Below are 18,878 nucleotides of genomic sequence, written 5' to 3'. Positions count from 1 at the left end.
TAGGAGGTGTACCTGTGGATGTATTTCAAGGCCTACCTTCAAACTCAGTGCCTTTTTGCTTGACATCATGGGAAAATCAGAAGAAATCAGCTAAGACCTCAGAAAAAAAATGGTAAACCTCCACAAGTCTGGTTCATCCGTGGGAGCAATTTTCAAATGCCTGAAGGTACCACGTTCATCTGTTCAAACAATAGTATACAAGTTACAAACACCATTGGGACCACGCATCCGTCATACCTCTCAAGAAGGAGACTCGTTCTGTCTCCTAGAGATTAACGTACTTAGGTGCGGAAAGTGCAAATCAATCCCAGAACAACAGCAAAGGACCTTGTGAAAATGCTAGAGAAAACAGGTACAAAAGTATCTATATCCACAGTAAAACGAGTCCTATATCAACATAACCTGAAAGGCTGCTCAGCAAGGAAGAAGCCACTGCTCCAAAACCGCCATAAAAAAGCCTAGACTACGGTTTGCAACTGCACATGGGGACAAAGATCATACTTTTTGGAGAAGTGTCCTCTGGTCTGATGGAAAAAATAGAACTGTTTGGCCATAATGACCATCGTCATGTTTCGAGGGAAACGGGGATGCTTGCAAGCTGAAGAACACCATTCCAACCATGAAGCACAGGGTTGGCAGCATCATGTTGTGGGGAATGCTTTGCTGCAGGAGGGACTGGTGCACTTCACAAAATAGATGGCATCATGAGGTAGAACAATTGTGGATTTATTGAAGCAACATCTCAAGACATCAGTCAGGAAGTTAAAGCTTGGTCGCAAATGGGTCTTCCAAATGGACAATGACCCCAAGCATGCTTCCAAAGTTGTGTCAAAATGGCTTAAGGACAACAAAGTCAAGGTATTGGAGTAGCCATCACAAAGCCCTGACTTCAATCCTTTAGAAAAATTGTGGGCAGAACTGAAAAAGCGAGTGCGCGCAAAGATGCCAACAAACCTGACTCAGTTACACCAGCTCTGTCAGGAGTAATGGGACAAATTTCACCCAACTTATTGTGGAAGGCTACCCGAAATGTTTGACCCAAGTTAAACAATTTAAAGGCAATTGCTAATTGAGTGAATGTAAACTTCTGACACACTGGGAATGTGATGAAAGAAATAAAGGCTGAAATAAACCATTCTCTCTACTTTTATTCTGACATTTCACATTCTTAAAATAAAGCGGTGATCCTAACTGACCCAAGACAGGGAATTTTTACTCGGATTAAATGTTAAGAATTGTGAAAAACTGAGTTAAAAAAAAATTCATATACTATAACGACCTTATTTCAACACTTAGCAACCTAATATGTTTATTTTATTTAACTCGGCAAATCGGTTAAGAACTAATTCTTATTTTACAAAGACAGTCTACCCCTGCCCTAACCCGGACGACACTGTGCAAATTGTGCGCTGACATATGGGTCTCCCGATCATGGCCATTTGTGATTCAGCCCGGTATCGAACCAGGGTCTGTAGTGACGCCTCTAGCACTGAGATGCAGTGCCTTAGACCACTGTGCCACTCAGGAGATTTTAGCCTCCTGGGGATGCTAAAAGAGGCATAGTTCAGCCATAATCTGAGCAGAACTTGTATATCTCTTTATTGGAAGCTTGAGGACATTCTTTATTAACTTTATTTGTATTTTACGTTTGAGAAAAGGGAAAAATGGCATATTTTAAAACTTATTTTGGCTTGGGGGCAGTATTTTGACTTCTGGATAACAAGCGTGCCCAAAGTAAACTACCTGTTACCCAGATGCTAGGATATGCATATAATTAGTAGATTTGGATAGAAAACAATCTAAAGTTTCCAAAACTGTTAGAATGATGTCTGTGAGTATAACAGAACTGATATGGCAGGCGTAACCCCGAGGACAAACCATCCAGGAAGTGGCTTTTTTTTTATGTGGGTGGTTTTCAATTGAATGCCAATTGAGTGTGTAATGGGTTAGGACCCAGATTGCAGTTCCTATGGCTTCCACTAGATGTCAACAGTCTTTAGACATTGTTTCAGGCTTGTTTTCTGAAAAATTAAGAAGATAGAGACTTTTCTGTCAGTGGCCTGGGGAAGCATGCAGTACTGGTTTGCACACCCTTCGTTGTTTTTCCTTTCTTTTGAATACGCTATTGTCCGGTTGAAATTTTATCGATTATTTAGACAATTGACAAACTGAGGATTAATTATAAACATAGTTTGACATGTTTCGATTAACTTTACTGGTACTATTAGGATGTATTCGTCTGCGTGTTTTGACCGCCTTTGATCCAGTGGATTACTGAACAAAACGAGCCAACAAAAACATTTTGGGGATATAAAAAGGGACTTTATCGAACAAAAATAAAGTTTATTGTGTAGATGGGACTCTTGTGACTGCAACCAGATGAAGATCTTCAAAGTTCGATTAATTTTATTGCTATTTCTGACTTTCGTGACTACTTGGTTGGAAAATGTTTGTATGCTTTTGTAAGCGGGGCACTGTCCTCAGATAATCGCATGGTATGCTTTCGCCGTGAGGCCTTTTTGAAATCTGACAAAGCGGCTGGATTCATTTTTTAAGCAGATGTATAACACTTGTATTTTTATGAATGTTTATTATGACTATTTCTGTATTTTGAATTTGGCGCTCTGCAATTTCACCGGATGTTGTCGAGGTGGATCACTAGCGGCTCGTCTGTGCCAGAGAGGTTTAAACATTAAATTAAATTTGTATGGCTTATTTTACCTCATCCGCCACTGTTATGAAAAACCCAACTCGGTAATAATGATCATAGTAATGGATTTTCAACTGTCTAAACTTACCTTACTTGCCACCGGTGGGAGACACCCAACTCAACTTAGCTTATTAGGCTTGGAGTCCATTTCCGTCCAGTCCATTCAATATATGGACATTGAAACTCAATTTATTTTAAATTGTACAGTTCATGAATTGAATTTCAAGTCACTCTCTAAATTGATAGATCAAATCAAATCTGTCCCCAGTCCACCTGACTGTGCTACTCCTCCAGTTTCAACTGTTCTGCCTTATTATTATTCGACCATGCTGGTAATTTATGAACATTTGAACATCTTGGCCATGTTCTGTTATAATCTCCACCCGGCACAGCCAGAAGAGGACTGGCCACCCCACATAGCCTGGTTCCTCTCTAGGTTTCTTCCTAGGTTTTGGCCTTTCTAGGGAGTTTTTCCTAGCCACCGTGCTTCTACACCTGCATTGCTTGCTGTTTGGGGTTTTAGGCTGGGTTTCTGTACAGCACTTTGAGATATCAGCTGATGTACGAAGGGCTATATAAATAAATTTGATTTGATTTGATAGATTTGACCCAGCCTCTTCTGTACAGTATCGCACTGCAAAGGGTGTTGCTATTTTAAACAGACTTTGAACAAAGTTGGATTTGATTAGATGTAAAAAGCATAACATGACCCTCCGTGTCCTATGTAGGAGTATGCAAAGCTGGCGTGCAGTAAGACGCATGCGTGCGGCCACCCCTGTGGCGGGGTGAAGAACGAAGAGAGCTGCCTGCCCTGTCTGCACGGCTGCGACAAAAGCACAGGCTGCCTGAAACAGGACGCTGACGACATGTGTATGATCTGCTTCACAGAGGCGCTCTCTGCCGCTCCCGCTGTCCAGGTATACTATACTGTACACAGAATTAAATACAATATGCTATTTATTTATTAATAGTATATTGTATCGCTATGATACTGACTTGCTTGAATCAGACGGTGACTCACACCTGGGTTCAATTAGTATCCGTTTTCTTTCATATATGTGTGTTTTATATATACAGTGGGGCAAAAAAGTATTTAGTCAGCCACCAATTGTGCAAGTTCTCTCACTTAAAAAGATGAGAGGCCTGTAATTTTCATCATAGGTACACTTCAACTATGACAGACAACATGAAAAAAGTAAATCCAGAAAATCACATTGTAGGATTTTTTATGAATTTATTTGCAAATTATGGTTGAAAATAAGTATTTGTTCAATAACAAAAGTTTATCTAAATACTTTGTTATATATCCTTTGTTGGCAATGACAGAGGTCAAATGTTTTCTGTAAGTCTTCACAAGGTTTTCACACACTGTTGCTGGTATTTTGGCCCATTCTTCCATGCAGATCTCCTCTAGAGCAGTGATGTTTTGGGGCTGTTGCTGGGCAACACAGACTTTCAACTCCCTCCAAAGATTTTCTATGGGGTTGAGATCTGGAGACTGGATCGGCCACTCCAGGACCTTAAAATGCTTCTTACGAAGCCACTCCTTCGTTGCCCGTATGGTGTGTTTGGGATCATTGTCATGCTGAAAGACCCAGCCACGTTTCATCTTCAATGCCCTTGCTGATGGAAGGAGGTTTTCACTCAAAATCTCACAATACATGGCCCCGTTCATTCTTTCCTTTACACGGATCAGTCGTCCTGGTCCCTTTGCAGAAAAACAGCCGCAAAGCATGATGTTTCCACCCCCATGTTTCACAGTAGGTATGGTGTTCTTTGGATGCAACTCAGCATTCTTTGTCCTCCAAACACGACGAGTTGAGTTTTTTCCAAAAAGTTCTATTTTGGTTTCATCTGACCATATGACATTCTTCCAATCTTCTTCTGGATCATCCAAATGCTCTCTAGCAAACTTCAGACGGGCCTGGACATGTACTGGCTTAAGCAGGGGGACACGTCTGGCACTGCAGGATTTGAGTCCCTGGCGGCGTAGTGTGTTACAGATGGTAGGCTTTGTTACTTTGGTTCCCAGCTCTCTTCCCAGTTACTTTGGTTCCCAGCAGGTCATTCACTAGGTCCCCCCGTGTGGTTCTGGGATTTTTGCTCACCGTTCTTGTGATCATTTTGACCCCACAGGGTGAGATCTTGCGTGGAGCCCAGATCGAGGGAGATTATCAGTGGTCTTGTATGTCTTCTATTTCCTAATAATTGCTCCCACAGTTGATTTCTTCAAACCAAGCTGCTTACCTATTGCAGATTCAGTCTTCCCAGCCTGGTGCAGGTCTACAATTTTGTTTCTGGTGTCCTTTGACAGCTCTTTGGTCTTGGCCATAGTGGAGTTTGGAGTGTGACTGTTTGAGGTTGTGGACAGGTGTCTTTTATACTGATAACAAGTTCAAACAGGTGCCATTAATACAGGTAACGAGTGGAGGACAGAGGAGCCTCTTAAAGAAGAAGTTACAGGTCTGTGAGAGACAGAAATCTTGCTTGTTTGTAGGTGACCAAATACTTATTTTCCACCATAATTTACAAATAAATTCATTAAAAATTCTACAATGTGATTTTCTGGATTTTTTTTCTCATTTTTTCTGTCATAGTTGAAGTGTACCTATGATGAAAATTACAGGCCTCTCTCATCTTTTTAAGTGGGAGAACTTGCACAATTGGTGGCTGACTAAATATTTTTTTGTGTGTGTGTGTATATAAGTGTGTGTGTATATGTGTATATATATATATATATATGTGTGTATATTAATGTATGTATATGTGTGTATATATATATACATATATGTATATATATATATATATATACATACATACATATACATACATACATACATACATACATACATACATACATATGTGTGTGTGTATATATATATCTGTGTGTATGTATACACAGTACAAGGTCAACAGTTTGGACACACCTACTCATTCCAGGGTTTTTCTTAATTTGTTCTACCTAGTAGAATAATAGTGAAGACATCAAAACTATAAAATAACACATATGGAAGCATTTAGTAACCAAGAAAGTGATAAACAAATCAAAATATATTTGGTATATTTGAGAATCCTCAAAGTAGCCAACCTTTGCTTTGATGACAGCTATTGGCATTCTCTCAACCAGCTTCATGAGGTAGTCACCTGGAATGCATTTAAATTAACATGTGTCTTGTCAATGTATATTTTGGGGACTTCTTTCCTTCATGCATTTGATCCAATCAGTTGTGTTGTGACAAGATATGGGGTGGTATACAGAAGATAGCCCTATTTGGTAAAAGACCAAGTCCATATTATGTCAAGAACAGCTCAAATAAGCAAAGAGAAAATACACTCCATTACTTTAAGACATTTTCTTCAATGCAGTCGCAAAAACCATCAATCGCTATGATGAAACTGGCTCTCATGAGGACCGCCACAGGAGAAAAAGAAAAAAAGAGTTACCTCTGCTGCAGAGGATAGATTCATGGTTGAATTGCTGCGAAGAAACCACTACTAAAGGACACCAATAAGAAGAAGAGACTTGCTTGGTTCAAGAAACACGAGCAATGGACATTAGACCGGTGGAAATCTATAATTTGGTCTGATGAGTCCAAATTTGAGATTTCTGATTCCAACCGCCGTGTCTTTGTGAGATGCAGAGTTGGTGAACGAATGATCTTTCCATATATGTTTCCCACCATGATGCACGGAGGAGGAGGTATGGGGGTGCTTTCCTGGTGACACTGATATATTTAGAATTCAATGCTCACTTAACCAGCATGGCTACCACAGCATTCAAATTAATTTCTTAAAAATCATACAATGTGATTTTCTGGATTTATGTTTTATATTCTGTCTCTTACAGTTGAAGTGTACCTATGATAAAAATGACAGACCTCTACATACTTTGTAAGTAGGAGAACCTGCAAAATTGGCAGTGTATCAAATACTTGTTCTCCCCACTGTATATGTATGTATATATATATATATATATATATATATATTATATATATCTCAGCAAAAAAAGAAACATCAAGTTTGCTAATGAGGATGCTAATGATGTGATAATAGCCCAGTCATTGTTGAATAAGTCGACTCAGCAAAAACAAGAAATGTCCTCTCACCGTCAACTGCATTTATTTTCAACAAACTTAACATGTGTAAATATTTGTATGAACATGAGATTCAACAACTGAGACATAAACTGAACAAGTTCCACAGACATGTGACTAACAGAAATTGAATAATGTGTCCCTGAACAAAGGGGGAGGGGGTCAAAAGTAACAGTCAGTATCTGGTGTGGCCACCAGCTGCATTAAGTATTGCAGTACATCTCCTCCTCATGGACTACACCATATTTCCCCGTTCTTGCTGTGAGAAGTTACCCCACTCGTCCACCAAGGCACCTGCAAGTTCCCGGACATTTCTGGGGGGCCCTAGCCCTCACCCTCCGATCCAACAGGTCCCAGACATGCTCAATGGGATTGAGATCCGGAATCTTCGCTGGCCATGGCAGAACAGACAATCCTGTCTTGCAGGAAATCACTTACAGAACGAGCAGTATGGCTGGTGGCATTGTCATGCTGGAGGGTCATGTCAGGATGAGCCTGTAGGAAGGGTACCACATGAGGGAGGAGGATGTCTTCCCTGTAACGCATCGCAATGAGATTGCCTACATTGACAACAAGCTCAGTCCGATGATGCTGTGACACACTGCCCCAGACCATGACGGACCCTCCACTTCCAAATCGAGTACAGGCCTCGGTGTAACGCTCATTCCTTCGACGATAAACACGAATCCCACCATCACCCCTAGTGAGACAAAACCGCGACTTGTCAGTGAAGAGCACTTTTTGCCAGTCCTGTCTGGTCCAGCGACGGTGGGTTTGTGCCCATAGGCGACGTTGTTGCCGGTGATGTCTTTTGAAGACCTGCCTTAATTTAAAACAGGCCTTCAAGCCCTCAGTCCAGGAGCCTCTCTCAGCTTATTGCGGACAGTCTGAGCACCGATGGAGGGATTGTGCATTCCTGGTGTAACTCGGGCAGTTGTTGTTGCCATCCTGTACCTGTCCCGCAGGTGTGATGTTCGGATGTACCGATCCTGTGCAGGTGTTGTTACACATGGTCTGCCACTGCGAGGACGATCAGCTGTCCGTCTTGTCTCCCTGTAGCGCTGTCTTGGGCGTCTCACAGTACGAATATTGCAATTTATTGCCCTGGCCACATCTGCAGTCCTCATGCCTCCTTGCAGCATGCCTACACAGATGAGCAGGGACCCTGGGCATCTTTCTTTTGGTGTTTTTCAGAGTCAGTAGAAACTGCCTCTTTCGTGTCCTACGTTTTTATAACTGACCTTAATTACCTACTGTCTGTAAGCTGTTAGTGTCTTAACGACCGTTCCACATGTGCATGTTTATGGTTCATTGAACAAGCATGGGAAACAGTGTATAAACCCTTTACAATGAAGATCTGTGAAGTTATTTGGATTTTTGCTCATTATCTTTGCAAGACAGGGTACTGAAAATGGGACGTATCTGGAGTTCCAGATAGGTAGGATTTGAACTTGTGGGACAATTCTATTGGTTTTGTTGTTTGACCCAAGGATTCTTGTTTACCTTTATGCCAAAGATGTGTTCAGATTCAAGGTCGGGTTCTATGTGTGTGATTCTGTTTTGTTCCTCAGCTGGACTGCAGTCACGTGTTCCATCTCCAGTGTACCCGTCGTGTTCTGGACAACCGCTGGCTCGGACCCAGGATCACTTTTGGCTTCATGTCCTGCCCAATCTGCAAGGTACTATTCACCTTATGTAGCCCCGCCCTCTCGACCTGAGCCATTTCAAACGTGGTCGTCCTACAACTTCCGGCCCATTGACACACAAGCAAAACCATGGTTAAATATTAAATAAATGTGTCATTCTGAAGCCGACACTAACATATTCAGCATTCCTGAAGACCTAAAATGGCAGGTTAGCTAGCTAGCTTATTAGGCTGTATCAAATGGTCGTTATCCGTACAGGCTGTATTACCTTTTAATTGAAGATCAATGCTTGAAAGGGCAAATGTTGTTAGACAGAATACCAATGACAAAAGACAGAAACAGTGCTGAAATGTTTTGATGTAGATAACATTAAGATATTTGCAGTCGGTTGAGCCCAATGATTTGTATATACACTAGATGACTGCCACTGTGCCTCCATCTTGGAAGCTATAGAAATCCATTTATTAATCTATACATTCATTTTTGGACACATTTATTCTATTACAGACACTTTGAGCCGTTATATTATGTGGGCATAAAATGTAAATGTAAAAATATATTTTTTAAATCCTTAAGGAATATATATTGCCACTCCCTAGTAGGAGCTGTCCTCCATAGGAATGAATGGAATTCTACACTGCATCAAAAAAATACCTAGATAATTTTGTCCTTGAAACACTTCATTGACATAGTGTAGAATTCCATTCATTCCTATGGAGGACAGCTCCTACTGGGGAGTGCCAATATGGCTGACCAGTTGCTTCAAACCCAATGCATATAGCATCAGCAATCCAAAGTTTATATACATCATTGGTTGTGCCACAAAGCTAAATAGCTAACCTGCCATTTTGAATCTATGGGAATGCTAATGATGCTAATAATAATACATTTCACTTGTATGGTGCTAAGGTTATCTAAAAGCTCTACTCAGAAAAAAAATACAATTTAAAAACAACTTACATTTAGAATCAAAGCAGGTAAAAAGGATGTAGAAGTGGGTTTTATGGCTGTTTTAAAAATGTCTTCGTTGTTTCAGGGAGAGCATTCCATAGGTGAGAGGCAAGTGAGCTGAAGACTCGGTCCTCCATAGTTCAGAGATATGTCTTGGGGACTTGAAGCAGTAGGGAGTAGCTAGAGCAGAGAGTGCGAGGAGGCTCGCTGATTGAGATGAGGTCACTGATGTATTTGTATTTATTATGGCTCCCCATTAGCTGCTGCCAAGCATTAGCTGCTGTCCAGCAGCTTCTCTTCCTGGGGTCCAGCAAAATTAAGGCAGTTGTGAATGTATTTTAATGTTTAAAAGAATGTATAACAGATTGCACAGCATAGTCTTCTCTCAGGCCAGCCACTACTCTACTACCACATACAGTATCTACAACATAAAATACATGTGTGTATAGTGCGTGTGTTATCGTGTGTTCACATGCATGTGTCTGTGCCTATGTTTGTTGCTTCACAGTCCCCACTGTTCAATAAGGTGTATTTGTGTCTTCTTCTTTTTTTAAATCAAATTCTACTGTTTGCATGAGTTACTTGATGTGGAATAGAGTTCCATGTAGTCATGGCTCTATGTTGTACTGTGTGCCTCCCATAGTCAGTTCTGGACTGTCTTGTGGGGGTATACATGGATGTCTGAGCTGTGTGCCAGTATTTCAAACAGACAGTGTAGTGATGAAGTCAATCTCTCCTCCACTTTGAGCCAGGAGAGATTGACATGCATATTATTAATATTAGCTCTCTGTGTACATCCAAGGGCCAGTAGGACTGCCCTGTTCTGAGCCATTTGCAATCTCTTTGTAAAAAAAATAAATCTCTTTGTAGCATCTGACCACATGACTGAACAGTAGTCCAGGTGTGACAAAACTAGGGCCTGTAGGACCAGCCTTGCTGATAGTGCTGTTAAGAAGGTAGAGCAGCGCTTTATCATGGACATACTTCTCCCCATCTTAGCTACTGTTGTATCAATATGTTTTGACCATAGCAGTTTAAAATCCAGGGTTACTCCAAGCAGTTTAGTCACCTCAATTTGTATAATTTCAACATTATTCATTACAAGATTTAGTTGAGGTTTAGGATTTAGTGAATGTTTTGACCCAGATACAATGCTTTTAGTTTTACAAATATTTAGGACTACGATTCCTTGCCAACCATTCTGAAACAAACTGCAGCTATTTCAGTCGCTTTAGTAGCTGACGTCTATAGTGTTGTCATTTGCATACATACACAAGCCAGTGGCATGTCATTAGTAAAGATTGAAAAAAGTAAGGGGCCTCGACAGCTGCCCTGGGAATTCCTGATTCTACCTGGATTAAAGAACAGCCTCTGTGTTCTGTTATCTGTTAGACAGGTAACTCTTTATCCAAAATATAGCAGGGCGTGTAAAGCCATAACACATACGTTTTTCCAGAAGCAGACTATGATGGATAATGTCAAAAGACGCACTGAAGTCTAACAAAATACCCACCACAATAATTCTTATCAATTTCTCTCAGACAATCATACACTGCCTTACTTGTTGAATGTTCTTTCCTATAATAAGCGTGCTGAAAGTCTGTCAATTTGTTTACTGTAAAATAGCATTGTCTCAACAAACACAATTTTTTCAACAATGTTTCTAACGGTTGGTAACAGGCTGATTGGTCAGCTATTTGAGCCAGTAAAGGGGGATTTACTATTCTTAGGTAGGGGAGTTTGCCTTTTTGACAAAAATGTAATTTAAGGTGCTCCCAAGCTTTTTACTGTCATTCTTGTCATTTATCTTTGTTTCATAGTGTAGTTTCTACTTTTTATTCAGTTGAGTCACATGATTTCTCAATTTGAAATATGTTCGGTTGTTGGTTGTGCAGCCAGACTTATTTGCCATTTCTTTTGCCTCATCCCGCTCAACCATACCATTTTTTAAATAATTAATCAATCCACAGGGATTTAAGTTAAGAAAATTACAATAATGGGTGAATGCCTATTAGGAACTGGGATAAGCAATTTCATAAATGTATCAAGTGCAGCGTCTGATTGCGTCTCATTACACACCATGGACCAAAAAATATTCTTTACATCAGCAGCATAGGAATCAATACAAAACATATTGTATGACCTCTTATACGCTATATTAGGCCCAGCCTTTGGAACTATGGTGTTACTAGATACAGTTGAAGTCGGAAGTTTACATACACCTTAGCCAAATACATTTAAACTCAGTTTTTCACAATTCCTGACATTTAATACTAGCTAAAATTCCCTGTCTTGGGTCAGTTATGATCACCACTTTATTTTAAGAATGTGAAATATCAGAATAATAGTAGAGGAAATTATTTATTTCATCACATTCCCAGTGCGTTAGAAGTTTACATACACTCAATTAGTATTTGGTAGCATTGCCTTTAAATTGTTTAGCTTGGGTCAAACGTTTCCAGTAGCCTTCCACAAGCTTCCCACAATAAGTTGGGTGAATTTTGGCCCATTCCTCCTGACAGAGCTGGTGTAACTGAGTCAGGTTTGTAGGTCTCCTTGCTTGCACACACCTTTTCAGTTCTGCCCACACATTTCTATAGCATTGAGGTCAAGGTTTTGTGATGGCCCTCCAATACCTTGACTTTGTTGTCATTAAGGCATTTTGCCACAACTTTGGAAGTATGTTTGGGTCATTGTCCATTCGGAAGACCCATTTGCGACCAAGCTTTAACTTCCTGACTGATGTCTTGAGATGTTGCTTCAATATATCCACATAATTTTCCTACCACATGATGCCATTTATTTTGTGAAGTGCACCAGTCCCTCCTGCAGCACAGCACCCCCCACAACATGATGCTGCCACCCCCGTGCTTCACGGTTGGGATGGTGTTCTTTGGCTTACAAGCCTCGCCCTTTTTCCTCCAAACATAACAATGGTGATTATGGACTAGAGGACATTTCTCCAAAAAGTATGATCTTTGTCCACATGTGCAGTTGTAAACCGTAGTCTGTCTTTTTTATGGTGGTTTTGGAGCAGTGGCTTCTTCGTTGCTGAGCGGCCTTTCAGGTTATGTCGATATAGAACTCGTTTTACTGTGGATATAGATACTTTTGTACCTGTTTCCTCCAGCATCTTCACAAGGTCCTTTGCTGTTGTTCTGGGATGGATTTGCACTTTTCGCACCAAAGTATGTTGATCTCTAGAAGACAGAACGCGTCTCCTTCCTGAGCGGTATGATGGCTGCGTGGTCCCATGGTGTTTATACTTGTGTACTATTGTTTGTACAGATGAACATGGTACCTTCAGGCGTTTGGAAATTACTCCCAAGGATGATCCAGACTTGAGGAGGTCTACAATTCTTTTTCTGAGGTCTTGGCTGATTTCTTTTGATTTTCCCATGATGTCAAGCAAAGAGGCACTGAGTTTGAAGGTAGGCGTTGAAATACATACACAGATACACCTCCAAATTATGTCAATTAGCCTATCAGAAGCTTCTAAAGCCATGACATAATTTTCTGGAATTTTCCAAGCTGTTTAAATGCACTTAGTGTATGTAACTTCTGACTCACTGGAATTGTGATAAGTGAAATATTCTGTCTGTAAACAATTGTTGGAAAAAGTATGTGTCATGCACAAAGTAGATGTCCAGACTGACTTGCCAAAATTTGTTGAGTGTTGAAAAATGAGTTTGAATGACTCCAACCTAAGTGTATGTAAACTTCCGACTTCAACTGTATGGCTGCTACAATGTGATCACCACATCCAATGGATTTGGATGCTAATTTCTTCAGCATTAGTAAAGACTTGAGCAATACATGTTGAATATTTAATTCCTGTGCTGTTTGTAACTTCCCTGGTAGGTTGACTGATAACCTGAACCAGGCTGCGGGTAGCACAGTTTTTAAGCTTTCTCTTGAGTGGGCAGCCTGATGCAAGCCAGTCAGTATTTAAATCAACCTAAAAATCAACCTCTCTGTTGATATCACATACATTGTCAAGCATTTCACAAGTTGTCCTGATACTAACTGTTAGCACTTGGTCTATAGCAGCTTCCCACCAGAATGGGCTTTAGATTAGGCAGATGAACCTGTAACCATATTACTTAAACAGTATTTAACATGAGATCCTCTCTAAGCTTTACAGGCATGGGGCTCTGAATATAAATGGCCACACCTCCACATTTGGCTTTTCTCTTGGTCTTATAACCATGTATTTCTTCCACTGTTCATCAAAAGTATTATCTAAGTGAGTTTACATTTACATTTAAGTCATTTAGCAGACGCTCTTATCCAGAGCGACTTACAAATTGGTGCGTTCACCTTAAGACATCCAGTGGAACAGCCACTTTACAATAGTGCATCTAAATCTTTTAAGGGGGGGTGAGAAGGATTACTTTATCCTATCCTAGGTATTCCTGAAAGAGGTGGGGTTTCAGGTGTCTCCGGAAGGTGGTGATTGACTCCGCTGTCCTGGCGTCGTGAGGGAGTTTGTTCCACCATTGGGGGGCCAGAGCAGCGAACAGTTTTGACTGGGCTGAGCGGGAACTGTACTTCCTCAGTGGTAGGGAGGCGAGCAGGCCAGAGGTGGATGAACGCAGTGCCCTTGTTTGGGTGTAGGGCCTGATCAGAGCCTGGAGGTACTGAGGTGCCGTTCCCCTCACAGCTCCGTAGGCAAGCACCATGGTCTTGTAGCGGATGCGAGCTTCAACTGGAAGCCAGTGGAGAGAGCGGAGGAGCGGGGTGACGTGAGAGAACTTGGGAAGGTTGAACACCAGACAGGCTGCGGCGTTCTGGATGAGTTGTAGGGGTTTAATGGCACAGGCAGGGAGCCCAGCCAACAGCGAGTTGCAGTAATCCAGACGGGAGATGACAAGTGCCTGGATTAGGACCTGCGCTGTTTCAGAGATTGTCAGAATATGATTGTAATCTGTTACTAGCAAATTATTGATTTCATGAATCTCAAGCTACATATGTTAATGTGGGCTGATTTTAGCACTTTTCTGGGATGCTTGATTGTTTTTAATGCTTTGCTGGGAAGCTTAGCAGAGGTAGACATGCTCAGGTTATTTATGTTAGTGCAGGGTGAGCTGCACACAGTGGACTTCCTGCTAGGGAACACCGTCTCAGTGCTAATGGTATAACTGGTTCATAGGCATATGATTACTGTATACAATAGCTCTAGGAACAGCAGAGGCATGCATGGCAGTAAGAAGGACATAAATTAGGTTACTTACATTATGTCTTCCAGCGCCCCTGAGAATGTACATTTGCTGAAGTTTATGACAACTCAGCGACACAATGGTAGGGATTTCATGAGCTGGGCTTGAGTCATTGATAAAGTCATTGTCTCAACGCAGCCTTATAATGCTGTGAAAGAATCCAGGAACCCAAGTAGTTTGGGTGGATCCCATCCTCCTTATAATACTTTGTTTCCAAAAGGTATCAAAATGGTCAATAAATGTTACAACCACAGAGCTGCAATAGTCTCATAGACAGTTATGGAGAGCGAACAGTCTGCTGAACCATTCAATGCCAAGAGGGACAGATATTAGGGGGTGTTTGTTGGTGTCAAGTTAGTGACCGAATCTATTTAAAATCCATCTTCATGTTAATGCATTCAATATTATTATTACCGTATTTTACCGTTCTCATTGTCGAGTGGACATGTTGTTTGCTTATTGCACAACCTAGGCTACACTTGTGAGGAACACGTTTTGGTGTATTTCATTTCTTTTAAGAGTTGGGATTTATGCACTACCCTCTGTAGCGCCTTGCGGCCGGATACCGAGTAGTTCAAATTGTACTTGTCACATACACATGGTTAGCAGATGTTAATGTGAGTGTAGCAAAATACTTGTGCTTCCAGTTCCGACCATGCAGTAATATCTAATAAGTAATCTAACCATTTCACAACTACTACCTTATACACACACAGAAGTGTAAAGGAATGAATAAGAATATGTACATTAAAATATGTGGATGAGCGATGGCCGAACGGTGTAGGCAAGATGCAGTAGATGGTATAGAGTACAGTATATACATTCGAGATGAGTAATGTAGGGTATGTAAACATTATTTAAAGTGGCTAGTGATACATTTATTATATCAAATTTTTTATTAAAGTGGCTAGAGATGAGTCGGTATGTTGGTAGCAGTCACTCAATGTTAGTGATGGCTGTTTAACAGTCTGATGGCCTTGAGAAATAAGCTGTTTTTCAGTCTCTCGGTCCCAGCTTCGATGCACCTGTACTTACCTAGCCTTCTGGATGATAGCGGGGTGAACAGGCAGTGGCTCGGGTGGTTGTTATCCTTGATTATCTTTTTTGCCTTCCTGTGACATCGGGTGGTATAGGTGTCCTGGAGGGCAGGTAGTTTGTCCCCGGTGATGCGTTGTGCCGACCTCACTACCCTCTGGAGAGCCTTACGGTTATGGGCGGAGCAGTTGCAGTACCAAGCGATGATACAGCCCAACAGAATGCTGTTGCGCCTTCTTCACCGCAACGTCTGTGTGGGTGGACCATTTCAGTTTGTCCGTGATGTCTACGCCGAGGAACTTAAAACTTTCCACCTTCTCCACTAATGTCCAGTCGATGTGGATAAGGGACTGCTTGCTCCCTCTGCTGTTTCCTGAGGTCCACGATCATCTCCTTTGTTTTGTTGACATTGAGTGTGAGGTTATTTTCCTGACACCACACTCCGAGGGCCCTCACCACCTTCCTGTAGGCCGTCTCGTCGTTGTTGGTAATCAAGCCTACCACTATAGTGTCGTCTGCAAACTTGATGATTGAGTTGGAGGCGTGCATGGCCACGCAGTCATGGGTGAACAAGGGAGTACAGGAGAGGGCTGAGAATGCACCCTTGTGGTGCCCCAGTGTTGAGGATCAACGGGGTGGAGATGTTGTTTCCTAACCTCCCCACCTGGGGGCGGCCCGTCAGGAAGTCCAGGACTCATTTGCCCAGGGCGGGGTCGAGACCCAGGGTCTCGAGCTTAATGAACAGTTTGGAGAATTCTATGGTGTTAAAAGCTGAGCTGTAGTCGATGAACATCATTCTTACATAGGTATTCCTCTTGTCCAGATTGGTTAGGGCAGTGTGATTGTGATTGCTTCGTCTGTGGACCTATTGGGGCGGTAAGCAAATTGGAGTGGGTCTAGGGTGTCAGGTAGGGTGGAGGTGATATGGTCCTTGACTCTTCTCTCAAAGCACTTCATGATGACGGAAGTGAGTGCTACGGTGCGGTGCGATAGTCATTTAGCTCAGTTACCTTTGCTTTCTTGGGAACGGGAACAGTGGTGGCCCTCTTGAAGCATGTAGGAACAGCAGACTGGGATAAGAATTGATTGAATATGTCCTTAAACACACCAGCCAGCTGGTGTGCGCATGCTCTGAGGACGCGGCTAGGGATGCCGTATGGGCCGGCAGCCTTGCGAGGGTTAACACATTTAAATGTTTTACTCACGTTGGCTGCAGTGAAAGAGAGCCCGCAGGTTTTGGTAGCGGGTCGTGTCGGTGGCACTGTATTGTCCTCAAAGCGAGCAAAGAAGTTGTTTAGTTGGTCTGGGAGTCAGGTTTTCTTTTTGAGGTCCGAGATTGATTGTAAGACCTTGCCACATACCTCTCGTGTCTGAGCCGTTGAATTGTGGCTCTACTTTGTCTCTATACTGACGCTTAGCTTGTTTGATTGCCTTGCGGAGGGAATAGCTACACTGTTTGTATTTGGTCATGTTTCCGGTTGCCATCACCAGGCAGTGATGTAAGCAGTCAAAATGCTATCAATGGTGCAGCTGTAGAACTTTGAGGATCAGAGGGCCCATGCCAAATGTTATCAGCCTCCTGATGGGGAAGAAGCACTTTTCACAACTGTGGTGGTGTGTTTGGACCACGATAGGTCGTTAGTGATGTGAGCACCAAGGAACTTGAAACGCTCGATCGTCTCCACTACAGCAAACTTAATTCGCCATTCAGATGTAGATTAACAGCGAGTACAGGAGGGGGCTAAGCACGCACACCTGAGGGACCCCCGTGTTGTGGGTCAGCGTGGCGGATGTTTTTGCCTACCCTGACCACCTTGGGACGGCCCGTCAAAGTCCAGGATCGGAATGCAGTTGGAGGTGTTTAATCCTATAGAGTCCTTAATTTAGTGATGACCTTGGAGAGCACTATGGTGTTGAACGCTGAGCTGTATTCAATGACCAGCATTCTCATGTAGGTATTCCTTTTGTCCAGGTGGGAAATGGCAGTGTAGAGTGCAATAGAGTGTGTCATCTGTGGGTCTGTTGGGGCGGTATGCAAATTGGAGTTTGTCTAGGGTTTCTGGGGTGATGGTGTTAGTCAGCCATGACAAGCATTTCATGGCTACAGATGTGAGTGCTACTGGGCGATAGTCATTTAGCAAAGTTACGTTGGAGTTCTAGGGCACGGGACTATGGTGGTCTGCTTGAAACATATGGGTATTACAAACTGAGTCAGGGAGAGGTTGAAAATGTCAGGGAAGACACTTGTTAGCGAATTCTCTGAGTACACGTCCTGCTAATCCGTCTGGCCCTGCGGCCTTCTGAATGTTAACCTGTTTAAAGGTCTTACTCACATTGGCTATGGAGAGCATGATCACAGAGTCCTCCAGGACAGCTGGTGCTCTCATTCATGGTTCTGTGTTGCTTGCCTCGAAGCGCGCGCAAAGAAGGCATTAGGTCTAATAGGCTCGCGTCACTGAGCAGCTCGCAGCTGGGCTTCCCTTTGTAGTCCGTGATAGTTTGCAAGCCCTGCCACATCTGACGAGCATCAGAGCCGGTGTAGTAGGATTCAATCTTAGTCCTGTTTGATAGTTCGTCTGAGGGCATAGCGGGATTTCTTATAAGCTTCCGGGTTAGAATCCTGTTCATGGAAATCGGCGGCTCTACCCTTTATTCCAGTACGGATGTTGCCTGTAGTCCATGGCTTCTGGTTGGGATATGTACGTGCAGTCATTGTGGGGACGACATCGTCAATGCACTTATTGATGAAGCCGATGACTGATGTGGTACACACCTCAATGCCATTGGATGAATCACAGAACATATTCCAGTTTGTACTGGCAAAACAGCCCTGTAGCGTAGCATCCGCATCATCTGACCACTTCCGTATTGAGCGAGTCACCTGTATATCCTGCTTTAGTTTTTGCTTGCAAGCAAGAATCAGGAGGGTAGAATTATGGTCAGATTTGATAAATGGAGGGCAAAGGAGAGCTTTGTATGCGTCTCTGTGTGTGGAGTAAAGGTGGTCTAGAGTTTTCTTTCCTCTGGTTACACATGACATGCTGGTAGAAATGAGTTAAAACAGATATAAATGTGCCTGCGTTAAAGTCCCCGGCCAGTAAGAGTGCCGCTTATGGATGAGCATTTTCTTGTTTCCTTATGGCCTTATACAGCTCGTTGAGTGCAGTCTTCGTACCAGCATCGGTTTGTTGTGGTACACAGACGGTTATGAATAATATAGATG

General features: G+C 42.3%; 1 protein-coding gene across 1 annotated transcript in view; it reads left to right on the top strand.

Annotated features, from left to right (window-relative positions):
- The window catches only part of LOC115107163 (E3 ubiquitin-protein ligase MYCBP2), a 310,312-nt gene that overhangs the window by 278,237 nt on the left and 13,197 nt on the right, over window positions 1-18,878 (top strand). The window contains 2 exon segments of the mRNA XM_029630721.2: window positions 3,439-3,627; window positions 8,376-8,483. Coding sequence (XP_029486581.2) covers window positions 3,439-3,627; window positions 8,376-8,483 — 297 coding nt within the window.

The sequence above is a fragment of the Oncorhynchus nerka genome, linkage group LG3 (assembly GCF_034236695.1).
Source record: "Oncorhynchus nerka isolate Pitt River linkage group LG3, Oner_Uvic_2.0, whole genome shotgun sequence".
In the NCBI taxonomy this organism is placed as follows: domain Eukaryota; kingdom Metazoa; phylum Chordata; class Actinopteri; order Salmoniformes; family Salmonidae; genus Oncorhynchus; species Oncorhynchus nerka.
This window is presented reverse-complemented; position numbering and strand designations above follow the sequence as displayed.